This window comes from Papilio machaon, chromosome 27, assembly GCF_912999745.1.
Source record: "Papilio machaon chromosome 27, ilPapMach1.1, whole genome shotgun sequence".
Classification (NCBI taxonomy): Eukaryota; Metazoa; Arthropoda; class Insecta; order Lepidoptera; family Papilionidae; genus Papilio; species Papilio machaon.
This window is the reverse complement of record NC_060012.1, coordinates 4709416-4725485: the sequence shown is the minus strand read 5'-3', so window position 1 is coordinate 4725485 and position 16070 is coordinate 4709416. Positions and strand designations below refer to the sequence as shown.

General features: G+C 32.0%; 1 protein-coding gene and 1 non-coding gene across 4 annotated transcripts; both read right to left on the bottom strand.

The window, feature by feature from the left end:
- Nucleotides 1-522: 522 nt before the first annotated feature.
- LOC106711048 (damage-control phosphatase ARMT1) lies at nucleotides 523-15426 on the bottom strand. Of its 3 annotated transcripts, none has more exons than XM_045684829.1 (16): nucleotides 15264-15426; nucleotides 12570-12675; nucleotides 8672-8889; nucleotides 7798-7954; nucleotides 7369-7518; nucleotides 6694-6771; nucleotides 6377-6451; nucleotides 6008-6125; nucleotides 5762-5847; nucleotides 5618-5679; nucleotides 4952-5016; nucleotides 3866-3987; nucleotides 3288-3465; nucleotides 2458-2584; nucleotides 1157-1293; nucleotides 523-561 (listed from the first exon to the last, which is right to left on the bottom strand). In XM_045684829.1, exons 1-15 carry the CDS (start codon nucleotides 15356-15358, stop codon nucleotides 1173-1175), a joined length of 1758 nt encoding a protein of 585 aa, XP_045540785.1. In that variant the 5' UTR covers nucleotides 15359-15426; the 3' UTR covers nucleotides 523-561; nucleotides 1157-1172. The 3 variants fall into 3 exon arrangements, with proteins under 3 accessions (XP_045540785.1, XP_045540783.1, XP_045540784.1); XM_045684827.1 differs by lacking the exon at nucleotides 15264-15426 and adding an exon at nucleotides 14582-14848; XM_045684828.1 differs by lacking the exons at nucleotides 6377-6451; nucleotides 15264-15426 and adding an exon at nucleotides 14582-14848.
- Trnak-uuu lies at nucleotides 13048-13120 on the bottom strand. The gene has a single exon. It is a non-coding gene; the product is annotated as a tRNA-Lys (tRNA).
- Nucleotides 15427-16070: the final 644 nt, after the last annotated feature.

Genomic DNA, 16070 nt, shown 5'->3' with positions numbered 1-16070 from the left:
GACGAATGAGCGCTACTTCACCATGGCAACGACGTGACAATATATAACGAAAATTCATAGAAATAAAATGTACTTCTTGTGAAGACTTAAGTTTATTATTCATAGAATAAACCTTCACTAATTAATAGAAAGGAACTTCGTTCCATCCGGGTGTCCCAACACACCTCTCAAGTTTTTTTTGTGACTGAGTAGTCCCTGTTTGCCTTGAAGAGGCATTTACAGTTTCACCGGGCTTAAGGTGGCCGGGCGCAATCTACGCTTAGCCTAAAACTCGTTTAAGAGTAACTAGTCTCGAGGGTTCAGGAGCCTCGACTCGGGCTGTTACTTCATTATTATTACCATTGGGGCAAAACAGAGTTACTTTAGCATTTATAATATTAGTAAGAAGGTAAAGGTATTGCGAAGATTGTATTATTAGGTTCCTATCAATTAAATGTGTGTTATTATAAATGAAAAACATATTAAAATCAACAGATTTATTTTATTTACAATTCAATTAAATCGGAAAATTGACAAAAATTTGAGGACCGATCTTGATAGCAACAAAAAATGAGTTCGCAACTGTAACAAGAAAAATTAAAATTTAACATAGAAATTAATAACCAATTTCTATAAAATAAAAAATACCAAAGAATATGCTAGTAAATACCAGAATAATAAAGTAAGTTCAGATTTGTCGACACAATGTTGGTTTTCAGCAAACATTTGTAGGCGCCAACATCTGTTACAAGAATGTGCCTCCTACAGTGAAATACCATGACCTCACAGAAGACAGACCTCAAGTGGAAGTAATTCCACGTACAGTCTTAAGAGTTTGTATTCCGAAGGTCTATTTTTAGTCCTCTACCCTATCCTACTCTTTTCTTATGAGGAAATGAGAAGGGGATGGAAATTTTATTGAAGTTAAGGGGAAATATCTCTCTGTGCGTCTTTTCCTCCGTACACTAAAGGAAGATATCTGAAATTGCGGATTTCTATGGACAACGGTCATCTCGTTATTTCTGTGAATTCAGGTGACACCTTATGATGTAAAAAAAAACGCTCTCCAAATAAATTTTAAATATATTAAAACCCCCTAGTTAAAGAAAAAACAAAATATTATACATAGTTACATACAGACAGACTCCCTGGTATATATAATTATAAATATACTCACTTGTATATATAAAATGTTAAGTGACAATGTCAGTTGGTTGCGCGGGACAAATGACACCGCGACATTCTTCACCGTAGTCAGGACAAGGTCTGTCTGAAGGCTTTAGAGGCTCCACTTTACCGCTGTATTGTATCACCCTGTTATGTATACTTAAATATTTAGATCATATTTAATGTATACTTTAGATTTTGAAACATCCTGTAAAGTGTACTTAAGTATTGAGATCGAGCTGTTATGTATACTTAAATATTTAGATCATATTTTAATGTATACTTTAGATTTTGAAACATCCTGTAAAGTGTACTTAAGTATTGAGATCGAGCTGTTATGTATACTTAAATATTTAGATCATATTTTAATGTATACTTTAGATTTTGAAACATCCTGTAAAGTGCACTTAAGTATTGAGATCGTGCTGTAATGTATACTTAAATATTTAGATCATATTTTAATGTATACTTTGAATTTTGAAACATCCTGTAAAGTGTACTTAAGTATTGTGATCGTGCTGTTATGTATACTTTATTTATTTAGATATTTTAATGTATACTTTAGATTTTGAAATATCCTGTAAAGTGTACCTAAGTATTGAGATCGTGCTGTAATTTATACCTAAATATTTAGATAATATTGTAATGTATACTTGAGATTTTGAAACATCCAGTAAAGTGTACTTAAGTATGGAGATCGTGCTGTTATGTATACTTAAATATTTAGATCATATTTTAATGTATACTTTGAATTTTGAAACATCCTGTATAGTGTACTTAAGTATTGAGATCGTGCTGTAATGTATACTTAAATATTTAGATCATATTTTAATGTATACTTTGAATTTTGAAACATCCTGTAAAGTGTACTTAAGTATTGAGATCACGCTAATATGTATACTTGGGTATGGATCATCCTGTATGTATAAGTATTTAGGACACTATCCATGTGTTTCTGAGACAGAAATCTCTGTATACAAGATATCGTAGTCTCTGTTTTTTTTTAACAAAACAGAGATAACAGTATATTTTAAATTGTAACTTTGGTCTCAGAAACCCACCTTAAATAATGTATAGTTAAATATTTAATACACCTTATAATGTATACTTTAGTTTTTTGGGACATCCTGTAGTAACACAGATTCTATATTATGAATTTTAATTAAAAAAAGTACATAAATTCGCGCCATTTTGTGTAACAGATATTAAACAAAAAAATTAAAAAACAATAAAATCTATAGAAAATTGTTAAGTTTCTAGAAATTTTTGACAGTTCGTATTTGATTTTTTTTTCTTTTTAAATATACTTGCCCATAATCTCCTTTTTCCATCCATTTCTCATCGATTTTGTTCAATTGTTCAAACTTTCCTTTGGGCAGGCCGCAGATTAAATCCGCCTTCACTGTACGTAATGCTATTATTGGTGCGGGATTGAAACCTAACAAGAAAATATGTAAATAAAATAAAAAAAATTAGCACTAACACTCATAAAATAGTATTAAAAATCCATACATTTGTATATTCAAATACACAATGTGAAAAATTATTATTAAATCTATTGTTTTCACTAAGAACGATGTAATTTCACATAAGGGAAGTCTTTTGCTCTTTAAATACAGTTTTCACTAGTTAAGGAGCAAAGGCAACATTGAATATTGTAAACTTAGTGTGCGATGATAATTTTTTTTTTTTTTTTCATAGAAAACCTTTATAAAAATGTAATCATAGACTTATTAAAAAAAACTCAGATACTGGAAACTTTCCAAAATAAATCCATAGATAAAAAACAAGATTGTCAGTCAGTGACATGTTTATACATAATTTCTCTTTTTTATGAATTATGAGTTATTAATATTGTCAAATACATATTACTTTGGAATAGGATTGAATGTAATTATATTGTTATCCTTCTTACTCTCTTTGAAATAAATAGAGACAGCAATATGTCAATACAAATATCACAGACAGCTGTAGTGTGACAGAGATAGCAGTAACAATTCAATGAGTGTGACAGAGACAGCGCTCTACAAATATCAATCTCAACAGCAACTTATCAAAGTGTTAGTTCAAAATATCTCTATCTCTGTCAAACACATTAGTTCAATAAAGGAGTGCGAGAGAGACAACTATAAATGTCCCACCTTGCAGCGCTTGCTCAAAGCTGAGTGTGGGCACACAGTTCCTCTCCGCCAACAGTTTGCGGTAGTTGAGATCTCCTTTGAACAAAATGGCGGCTGTGAGCTGCAACTTGCGGTACAACTGGAACTCCTGCATCTTCATATCCTTGTACATTATCGGAGATGTCCAGAAATCGTCGCACTACGGATATAATGGTATAAATAGAATGGATACAGTGATATAAACTGAGTGGATACGTTGGCATTGCATATGTTGGTATGACTTGAATGGATACAGTGATAAAAATCTAATGGATACGTTGGCAATGTATATGTTGGTATGAGTCGAATGGATAGAGTGATATAAATTGAGTGGAAACGTTGGTAATGGATACGTTGATATAAGTCAAATGGATACAGTGATATAAATTGAGTGGATACATTGGTAATGGATACGATGATATAAGTCGAATGGATACAGCGATATAAACTGAATAGATTCCTAAATATATATTGAATGAATACATTGGTTATGGATACATTGGTATAAAAAATCTTCCTAAATCAAAATTCTAAATGTATTACTTTACATATGTACTTACCATAACAACAAAGGTGCCATCTTGAAAGAACTGCATCCACTGAGTGCCGAGTTGACGCAAGTTGTCCGCACTCACAGTCAGCGGCGGCGGGGGCTCTGCCGCGCCCACACCCTCACCAGAATCTTCAATATCAAAGAAAAGAAAAAAACATAGAAAATAGAAAAACCATTGATTTATAATTTAAAAAAAAAATTAACAAAAACTTATTTAAAAAAAAGTAATTTCTATTTTTTTTTATAAGGAAAAGATGTGAAGGGGAAATAGATTTAACGGAGGAGAGGATGGATGAGTTTCTGTACATCCTCTATCGATACATAACTTCAAACTTTCGTGGTTTTTACTAATATACTGTTGGTAAGAAACGGGATTCTTACCACGATGAGGGTGTTTGAGGTCCCGATATTTCGGCACAGTTGCATGCGCCATGTTCACGGGTTGACTGGTGTTGTGCGGTTGTGTGATAAATGTTAAAGATAGCCGTATCGGTCTACCTTCTTTCTGATTCGGCGACCACTACCACTGTCCGCGTTCTCACTGCACATTAAGTCCGCACTAGATGTTATTTTTTGTTGTCGACAAACACACTCCTGGAATCCAGTGATCCAGTATTACAACAAGACTGGACAGCAACCGACTTCGAGTACGCGCACAAATGTGGACACAGTGAGTGTAGTTTGTCGACAAACAAAAATAACATCTAGTGCGGACTTAATGTGCAGTGAGAACGCGGACAGTGGTAGTGGTCGCCGAATCAGAAAGAAGGTAGACCGATACGGCTATCTTTAACATTTTTTACACTACCGCACAACACCAGTCAACCCGTGAACATGGCGCATGCAACTGTGCCGAAATATCGGGAGCTCAAACAGCCTAATCGTGGTAAGAATCACGTTTCTTACCAACAGTATATCCTCTAACGACTAAAGGTAGGTAATGTATCTGCAATTACAGATGTCTAGATAACATAACTAGGAATATAACATTCGTTAATTTAATTGTGTAATTTTCACAAAATAACTAGAAATTTAACTTTACTTAATTTAAATTCAAACTTAAACAATAGAAACAAAAAAAAAAAATTTTTACCTGCCGGAGCTTCTTGTGGTACTTCTCTACTGTAATTAGCGTTTGTACACATTTCTAAAGTTTTTCTGTAAAAAAAAAAACATTTACATATTATAATAAAAGTAAATTTTCACTTTATTGCCAGACTAGTAAATGTCAGCGACTTCGTCCGAGCGGTATTAAAAACAAACTCAACGAAATAAAAAAACATTTTTTTTCAAATTGGTTCAGTAATTTCAGAGCTTATATAATACAGGCAACCAAACAATCTTTCCTTTTTATAATAGTATAGATACATTCTGCATCTTACTTAATATTATAAACTAGCTTTTACACGCGACTTCGTCCGCGCGGAATAAAAAAAATGCGCACAAGATAAAAAAGTTCTTATGTTCGTCTCCTAGTTCTAAGCTACCTCCTCATCAATTTTCAGCTAAATCAGTTCGACCGATCTTGAGTTATAAATAGTGTAACTAACACGACTTTCTGACTATATATATAAATGCTAAAGTTTAAATGGATGGATGTTTGTTTGAAGGTATCTCCGGAACAGCTCAACAGATCTTGATGAAATTTGGTACAGATGTAGAACATAGTCTGGAAGAACACATAGACTATTTATTAAGTTTTTTTAATCAGTGTAAACGGAGTCGCAGGCTACAGCTAGTATTATATATAAAAACTTACTTAAAATCAACCGGAGTGACATCAGACACAAACCATGGAATCTTTTTAACATGGAATCGAACCTGAAAATGTAATAATTTTTTTTAAATTTTCATATCGTAAAATGAAAAATATTTTACCAATTAATTTGATTAAAAAAAATACCTTTTTAACAATCTCCTGTGATATTAAAAAGTGAGCAAAACACAAATCCGAAAATAATTCATAACCAGAATTATCGCAAACTATATCTGGAAAATATTAAAATCAACATTATACATATATTAATAAAATTGAAATGTCTGTATGTCATAAAAAAATCATATTTCGTATATATTATTAAAGTTTTGTCTGTCAGTCTGTTCGCATGTGATGTCGTGGGCGATAGCTAGTTAATATATAAATATTTACCAAAGGTAACAACTTCAGGTAACACCATCTTGGCGGGGCAGGGGATCTTGGGGGGTTCCTCTGCCGTCTCACCATCCACTTCAAACTTCGCTTCAGACTTCGCTGCGGGGTCCGCTTCCTACATGAATATGGCATTTCTTAATTTAATAAGCAATATTTTATTTAAAATAACAACTTTGGCTAAAATTCTAATCTCCCTTCCCTTGCTACTCATTTTTAAATAGGAAATGAAGGGAAGAGAATGTGAATTTGAGTAAAGTGAGATATAATTAATATATACCTGGTACGAAAAAAAAAATTGAAAAGAAATTACTAAAATACATACATAACGTAACTATTTTATTAACTACGAGATAAATAGTATGGAACCTTATCAGGACACCTCGGTATACCAAACTGTGTTGCCAGTCGGTGACAACTGCATTGAAACTTAAATGTCGTATTCTGTAATGTTACCATATGAATAATATAACTTCAATAATATATTTTAATTAAAAAAAGCCTCCTGAGGTTTATTATTGAGCTAAATTACCTTAGTGTTATTATTAACAATAAAAAATGATATTTGAAAGGACATTTATAGGTTATAAAATCTATAGAATTCACTTTGAAAATGGCCAATGATTTATATTTGAAATATAAATGTCGCATATTAAAATAAAGCAAAATTATCCTTTTCCACTTACCGCAGCAATAGCTTTCGCCATCGCCTCTGTTTTCGCTATAACTTGATCGCATATCTTAGCGGAATCGTCCACTAATACCTGTAATTATTTCATACAATCCATACTAATATTATAAAGAAAGATTTATATTTCTATATGTAATAAATAAAAACAAAAACTATTAGCGTGATTTCAGAACTTCTTTTGCGATTAGAAAATTACAGGCTAAAATATAGATTATTGACGGTCGAGTTGGCGATTGTAGCTTTTATGGCGAACACAATTATATCTAACTTACACTGACTTACTAGCCAAAATTAAAAGTTGCGGAGACTGGTAGTTTTTTAGTTATTGAATAAATAAAATCGTACTTTAGGTTAGTTTTTTCCACTACTTTTGACATAACTTTGACAGTTTCTTTTTTAATAAGTGGCCAAAGGCTTTATTTTATACAGCCTTAAGTCATGTATGCTGCTTAAATATTTTTTTTAATAAAGGAATAAAGTTTTTTTTTAATTCCGCGCGGACGGAGTTCCGGGCGACAACTAGTTATTATATGTTTCCAAAAGAAATGGACGATGTTTTACATTTTTATTTCTGATAATTTATAATTACATATCTATCTATTGCTTTTTTTTTATTCTAAACCAAAATTTAATTTGCAATTCAACCGAATAAATACAAAATTTAACTTACTTTATCTTTTAAATCCAATATCATTTTGAATGGATCCAAAATAGACAGAGAAACGACACTGGCGGACCTTTCCTTGCCATCAGATGACTTCAATGACACCTGCTCGCCCATAGACAATGACAGATCGCATTTGTTCGACCATAGACAAATCTGTAACGTTTTTTAATTAGTCATAGACAAGTCATATTTCAAAGTGTACATATTTTTATGGCTAAAACAACCACAATTTTAATTTACATATTGGATGATTTCTTAGAGTTATCCTACAACTGAGGGAGTCCCTTAGTGTAGATTTCTCTAACTTTATCTACAAAATAGATGACCACTTAAATTTTGATTATGGCAGAAACAAAACACTTTACAAAACCGAAATTTCGCTCATATTCAACAATCTCCATACATCAACAAACTCCATACATATGTCCTTACCTTTAACAAGGTTATGAAATCAGCTTTCCGTTTATCCTTGTCACTGGGAGGCAGCATGGTGACAAGTTTGTCAGCCACCACACACATCGGCTCTAAACTGTTTTGGAACGCTTTCAACTTCTGCTCATCGAATGGATCGAAATTTTTTAATCCTTTGCTAAAAGAGTTATTTAATTTAAAAAAATATATATATATCATAAGTTTTCACATACAAATCTCTATTATGACTTTAGCTTAGCACGAATATTTGTGAGAATTACCTTCGTATCGTAATCTTTAATTATAATGAATTAGTATGAGTTTTTTTTTTACATAAAGTACACTTGTGTAAAAAAAAAAACAGAGAAAAAAGGTGTACTTTGTGCTCGATATTTTTGGGGCGTTAAACAAATTTTTGGTGATGACGATACGATGGAAATTGTCACTGAAATTCGTGATAGACCCACTGTAGCCTAAACGAGCTACCTTAATGTGGTGAAGGACCTACTTTGTAATAGTGAAGTCATTTCTCCGTCCGCGCGGATTAAAAAATAGAAAACGGGGTAAAAATTATCCTATGTCCGTTTCCTGGTTCTAAGCTACCTGCCCACCAATTTTCAGTCAAATTCAGCCGTTCTTGAGTTATAAATGATGTAACTAACACGAATTTCTTTTATATATATAGATATAAATGCTAAAGTTTTGATGGATGTATGTTTGTTTGAAAATATGTGTAATATGTATTGAACGGCTCAATGGATCCTGATGAAATTTGGCTCAGATATAGAACATAATCTGAAAGAAAATATAGGCTAATTAAGTTTTATTTTAATTCCGCGCGAACGGAGTCGTGTGCGACAGCTAGTAAAGATAGTGGAGACGCTTAACATCTCACCTTAACTCACAACCTTCTCTCAATCTTCTATAAACGTAACATTCAGTAAACACCCATGTATTTGTAAAATAATGCTGACTGTCACAGTTTTCTATCCATTGGTTCCATCTTTTAGCTTCAGGGGTGTCAACAGTTAATAAATCATATTTTTTATTTGTAACAAGGTCGTTTTTTAACTTTGTTACGTATTGTATCAACCCTCGTATGTCGTCATCGCTCTGGAAAATTAAAAATAAAAAAGTAATTGCAGGTAAAAATATCGATGGGTACCGGGAATAAAGCCGCAATCGTAAAAATGAAATTGTTCAGGAAAAAATATTTAATGAAATTATGGAATAACTATAAAACCACTGAATATCTTAAAATAAATTATATGTCACCTTGTTCGTTATTTTTTGCCTAAAGTACTGTTGCAGTTACAAGATTGTATATTTTATCCAAATAGGAAAAAATCGGTAAAGATCATATTGCTACTATTTATGTCGAAAGGTTGTTCCCATAATAGCCACTTACAGCTTTGTTCCACGAAAAAAAAAATGAATGTTGATACAGTAATAATATGTTACAGCTTTTTTCAGTGTATTATAGGATACACGATGGATACAGTAACCATAGTTTGTGTTCTTATTCCTTGAACTTGATGAGCGTTTTGTGGACGGTATTCATATTTTACTGTATATTCATCGTTGTATGTTTTTTTTTAAATCTTTTATCTTTGCGTGAATATCTTATTTTTATTGACAGTGCTTTTATTATTATTATTTTTTTACTAGAAATATAAGAATGGATCATTTAAAGTGGTAGAAAAAAGAGCATTATGTAATTATAATAAACTAAGACTAGTTTATTAGGAACTGTAGGAAATAAACTCATCTAAACCAACATTCGTATTATCTTAACATAATAAAAAAATTGGGTACCAAAATATTTAAAGCAAAATCACGTCTAAAGACTTGACTCCTGTAGCGGATCCTGTACCTCAGCAGCTTCGTGGGTTCCACATGCCAAAGATTTATAGAAATCGTGATAATATTGTGGAATATCATGAGTGTTACAAAGACTCAGTAGATCAGAGTACAGAGCTTTCGACACAGGAACCGGTTCGTTGTAAGCTCCTTGTAATTCAGGAAGAGTTGCAGATTCAGCTGTAGAATACGTAGAAACAACGTCTAAACGTGTAAATTTCTCTAAAATGTCACCATTATGTTTTACTCGTATTTCGGTGTTAATAAATATATATTATCTGCGACATTTAAGTACATGTCATTTACTAAGAAAGCCATCGCAACTGCTAAGGCACAGGCACAAGATAAATTATATGAATCCCTGAACAGCCCGCCGGGACAAAAACGCCTGTTCCGTATAGCAAGAGAGAGAGAAAGGAATGCAAGAGATGTAAACCACATCAAGTGTATTAAAGACAATGAAGGAAATGTATTGGCGGATGATAATGATATTAAACAGCGTTGGAAGGATTATTTTGAAAAATTGATGAACGAAGAGAATATTTGGAGTGGAGTGTTGGAAAAAGTGCCGGTTAATATTGGTATGGTGAAAGAGATTAGCGTGGATGAAGTAAAGAAAGCGGTGCAAGGTATGAAGAACGGAAAAGCAGTTGGGCCGGATGGAATACCAGTGGAAGTATGGAAGCTCCTAAAGGCGGACGGATTGGTGTGGCTGACTCTATTCTTCAACAAGTTGTTACAGGAAGAGGTGATTCCAGATGAGTGGTGTAGGAGTTCGCTGGTGCCAATTTTTAAAAACAAGGGTGATGTACAAATCTGTAACAACTATAGAGGAATAAAGCTCATGTCACACAGTATGAAAGCTTGGGAGAGAGTGGTGGACGGAAGAATAAGAGAGGAGAGTGAGGTAACTCGGAACCAATTTGGGTTTATACCAGGACGGGGGACTACGGATGCCATTTTTGCTATTCGCCAACTTTGCGAGAAATATAGGCGTGTGCATAAAAACCTGCACATGGTGTTTGTAGACCTCGAAAAAGCATACGATAGGGTTCCGAGGAAGGTTTTGTGGTGGGCTTTGAAAGTGAAAGGAGTGCCTGGGAAATACCTGCAGCTTATTCGTGCTATGAATTGTCGAGCCAATACACACATCCAGTCCGCTGTTGGCGATAGTGACAGGTTTGGTGTCTCGGTAGGCCTACACCAGGGTTCGGCTTTAAGTCCGTATCTCTTCCTCCTGGTAATGGATGCGCTAACGTCAGACATACAGGAGGAAGCACCCTGGTGTATGCTTTATGCTGATGACATCGTGCTTGTCGGGGAGGATGAATGCGAGGTGCAGAGCAGGTTGGAAAAATTGCGAGATAAATTGGAGAGAGCTGGTCTTAAAATCAGCAGAACCAAAACTGAACATTTGTTCTGCGATTTTGGTGGTCCGACCAGCTTTTCTCCAATCGCTTTAAATGGTGTTGACCTACCAACCTGCTTCGATTTTAAGTACCTCGGTTCACTCGTCCAATACGATGGTGGTGTTGACCGGGATGTGAAAAGTCGAATAAATGCAGGTTGGATGAAATGGCGACAGGTCACCGGTGTGACTTGTGATCCAAGAATGCCACCCAAGCTTAAGGGACAGATCTACAAGTCAATCGTAAGACCTGTCTTATTGTACGGATCTGAATGTTGGGCCACCAAGTTTTCGGATGAAAGAAGATTGCATGTAGCTGAGATGCGTATGCTAAGATGGATGTGTGGTGTGACAAGAAAAGATAAAGTTAAGAATGTGCATATCAGAGGAAGTTTGAAAGTAGCGCCAGTTATCGAGAAATTGAGGAGCAGAAGGTTAGCGTGGTTTGGACATGTTATGCGGAGGGATGATAATCATATAAACAAAAAAGTAATGAGATTGAATGTGGATGGCTATAAAGGTAGAGGAAGACCAAAGAAAGTATGGATGGATTGTGTGAAAGAGGATATGCGTAAGAAGGGGGTAAATTCAGATATGACGTCTGATAGAGATGTATGGAGGAGTAGTACATACTGTGCCGACCCTCCATAGGGATAAGGGCAGGTTGATGATGATGATGATTTAAGTACATGTCATTTGTAAAATATCAGAAAACAAAAATTTTGACACAGGTACATTAATTCGAATCATGAACAGATGACTATAAAATTGTAAAATAATTATTGTAGATTATTATCTTCAGTAATACAAATAAAATAACTATAGTTTGGTAGTCTTGTGCGTGATTTAATATTTGCTGCCATTGAGTAACGACTCAACGATAGTTTAGTAGGTACAGCAATGTTTAGTGCGAATCTGTTAACATCAAAGTAGGTACAGTAATGTATAGTGCGTTTAATGTTTACATGTTTTATTCCCTGGAAGAAAGCCGTAATTACAATTGCTGGTCTAAAATTGAAACAAAAATTTCACTTTCAACATAACCGTATTGTTCCAGTAATATTTTTCTAAACGTTTACCAGGAACAAACAATTAATGTACAAAGTGATTTTTCTATTTTTGTCATTTTTCATCAGAATTAAGTAAAAAAAATATATAAGGTGTATTTAGGTCCGTAGATACCGAATCTGACTTAACCCGAAGACTGTCGCAATATCCATTGCGACATTATTCCAACTACCCATCGATATGTTCTACTCATCAATATTTAAATTTTTCTATAACGAGAGAAAGAGACAATATATTTTTTGTAAATATGTCACTAAAATTGAGTAATTTGGAATGAAAAAAAAAATTGGTAAAAATATCGAACAGCAGTATTATTCTGTGGCTAGTTTTCGTAATTGCATTGCGCAAAATGAAACAAAACGATATGGGTCGGAAATTAATATCCTCAACTGTATCACAGACTAATGTACATACAGAGATATTCTATAATTTATAAAAAAATTACAATTCATCTTACCGCACCATGCGCTGATTTTATTTTAGAACCTTCTCTCGATAAATAATCTATAACTTTGGTCAATATCACAGGCAATCGATCTCTTAGAGAATAATACGCGAAACTCCTGAAATACATTAAAAAAAGATTTATTAACCAAAATTATAAATGAGTACATAAGTGACATAGACTACTTTTTTCATTAAATTCTGCGCTAACGAAATCGTGAGCAACATTAAGTCTTTTATGAAATTGTAATAAAAAATCTGAAAATTGTAATCCCTGCCTACTCTTCTGACTTACTGGCGTGAATGTTTAAAGATAACATTATTGTTTTTTTTTCGTTAATAAAAAACAAAACATTCGAAATATTAAAATACATATTTGCAAATTAGTGATATAAAATATATTTTTCTAAAGAATCATTAATTTCTAAACCCAATTATATTTAAAGATTTTTAGAAAAATTCGTGATAGCAAGAAAATCAACAAAAAGTATCGCCCGAACAGGGACTTGAACCCTGGACCCTTGGATTAAAAGTCCAATGCTCTACCGACTGAGCTATCCGGGCTGTGAAGTTTCATATTCAAAATATACATTTGATACTAGAATTTATTTCAATTGAAAAATAAAAACTTAATATAAGTTTTCAATTAACAAAATAATTAAATGAAATTATGACATTCTGTAAAAAATGGTAGTAACTGGTCTCTACAATTTTTCTGATGGAAACCAACTGCATAATTATTAGCAAATCAAATAGTTATATAAGTAAACAAAGAAATGAATGGATCCTATGTAAACTATCATATGTTTGAAACAAAAAATATTGCAAGACAAAACTTTAAACATTAATAAAATTTAATTATTACACATAAAACATGAATAGACAATAGACATATAAAATCTATAGTTCTTCTTATTATAGAAATAATTACTTAAAATTTATACTGAAATAAATATTTATCAAGTTAATTAAAAAAAACATAGAACAGGTAGTAAATCTCAAAATTGTGGCTTATGATAGTTTACATATGAGCCATTGAAATCTTGATAGATAATTGTATGGAATAATACTGACAAAAAACACTTTTAATTAGCTTAATATATGATAACATATAATTAATATGAATTAAATTTATTATGTAATAAATTTATATGTATATTATGATAATGGTATATGAGTTCACCTTACTTATATAAATATGAATATTTAGATGGATGGATATTTGTTAGAAGGTATCTCCAGAATGGTTCAATGGATCAAGGTGACATATTTTGTATTCAATTCCGCGTGGAGAGAGTCAAGGGTGACAGCAAGTAATAATATAAAACTAATACATGTTATGTTATATGTTTACTATTAAAGTAATAAATAGTAGCAAAATATATAATACCAAAATGGCTCCAATGTAAATAATCATAACCAAAAATTTTGGTATTTACATAAAGTTTAATGTTTTTTTAATTTACTATATGGATAATCTGATAAAAAATTATTTGTTAATGTTAAAGCAAAATAAAAAATAAGAATGTTTAATGTTATTTATCTATTGAATGTTAGTTTTGCATGCAGCATTAATTATAAAAGTATTTGTTTCAAATTTGATGTATGTTTGGAAACATCCATACATATACAAACATACATATATTGGAGAAATCATCAATATTTAAGTTGTTATTAAAGAGAATTTGAGTATTTATATACCATAGTCTAAAGGTAGTAATAATTTTGGCATCTCTTACTACTTGATAGCTATGACATATGATAGGCACAATTCATCCGAGTTGATTGACTTATTTTGAAGAATTGTAAAATTTTCATATGGAATTATTAAATGTATTTGCTCAGTTGTTTGGCAGTAAAGATTTCAGGTTTAATTTCTACAATTCTCTACGAGAAAAATCCACGTAGAAGAATTACCATTACAAGAAATTAGACGTTATCAATCGATTTTATAAATACAGATAACCTATGAAATATGTTTTTATGATTTATTGTAGTATAATTTAAGACAGAAAATGGACATACTTCTTAAAAGTTCCTTGCAACGGTATATTTATTGGTGTTGTTGTATTTATAAACGGACTAGGTTTTTCAATTTTAATAAAGGGACCACCGTAAATAAAATCTGGTTTCGTACTTTCGTCTTCGTCAATTAAGTTTTTATCACTAGCTACACTCGTCTTTGATGGTGCCCGAGGCGAACCCACTTTTTGTTGACTCATTTTTTGGTACTATTAATTTATTTCATGACAGTAATTTTAAAAATGTTATGTGTAAAACACGACAGGAAAAATTTTGCTTTATTTTTTGAACTGTTCCAAATGACAGTTGGCAAAAGGGAATTTGACATTGACATTTGAAAACTGTTTACAGATACTGCTCTGTTAAACTGTACCACCGAAATGTTAAGGATTTACATATATAACAAATAAACATAAATTATCGTGTATTATATAGTTTGTATTACATATTTAGTTTCATATGAAAAGATGTAAATTATAACATTTACAGTATTTTTACGTCATTATAAATTTTAATATTTCGACTGTTCTATCACTAACAGTTTTTAGAAACTTTTTTTAGTACGCATCCAGTGCAAGATATTTTTTTTTTAAATAAAACATTACATAAAGCTTTAATAACACAATAATGAAAGCAAAATCATAATTAAACCTATAATAAAAATTAAAATGTGTTTAAAACTTACATTCCAAATATTCCACACATTTCCACATTACGAGGTGTTACGATTCGCATTACAGGCAAATTTTCAGTATCTATTTTCCAATCGTAAGCCGGCATTATTAAATATTTTCGTCCTTTTAATAAATAGAATTAATAATCACTTATCTTCCAACACACGTGCAAGAAAACAGTATAGAAACAAAACGTAATGACCATGGGATGGTACTAAATATAGCAAACTACGTAGCTTCTATTCCCGTACAGTTTTATATTAATTTTCTTTGTACTAAATGGGATTTAAGTACAAAGTTATATATTTTACGTCTAATCAAGGCCTTAGAAATTAAATGAAAGTCAATAAAATTCAAATCTATATATTAAGAAAATTTCAATTCGCTTCCATGAAGCGTTAAATATAAAATGTACTCAATGTACTCAACTGTTTTACAACAATTTTTGAAACAAGAATAAAAAAAAAATCAAAAATTATAGAAAATAACATGCAAAATACCAACAAATATTTGTTGGATATAAGTGAGTTTCTACTATCAAAAAACATGTTTAAAAAACATTTTATAGTCTGTTTTTTTTTAAAGTAAATGAGAGCGACGCTTTGTCTTTGTACATGTATTTTGTGCAGTGGAAACTCTCAATAATAGTACAAAGAATCTTATATCTAAATAATTGAATTTTTAAAATAGTCGATAATTTCATTAAATTCAACAGTAAAGGTAAAAGCGTAATTATCAACTCGTACACCCAACGGCGGTGCTGCCTTGCCGTGACATCGGAGATAGAAAGGGATAAAGGGATATATATTTTTTTTAGC

What these genes read in the sequence shown, in the direction of transcription:
- LOC106711048 (XM_045684827.1), bottom strand. Translation starts at nt 14,778, where the DNA reads ATGAGTCAACAAAAAGTGGGTTCGCCTCGGGCACCATCAAAGACGAGT. An exon ending in TACCGAGGTGTCCTGATAAG is followed by an intron (nt 6,126 to 6,376) that starts GTTCCATACTAT and finishes ATATTCATGTAG; the next exon opens with GAAGCGGACCCCGCAGCGAA. An exon ending in ATGGCACCTTTGTTGTTATG is followed by an intron (nt 3,466 to 3,865) that starts GTAAGTACATAT and finishes TTATATCCGTAG; the next exon opens with TGCGACGATTTCTGGACATC.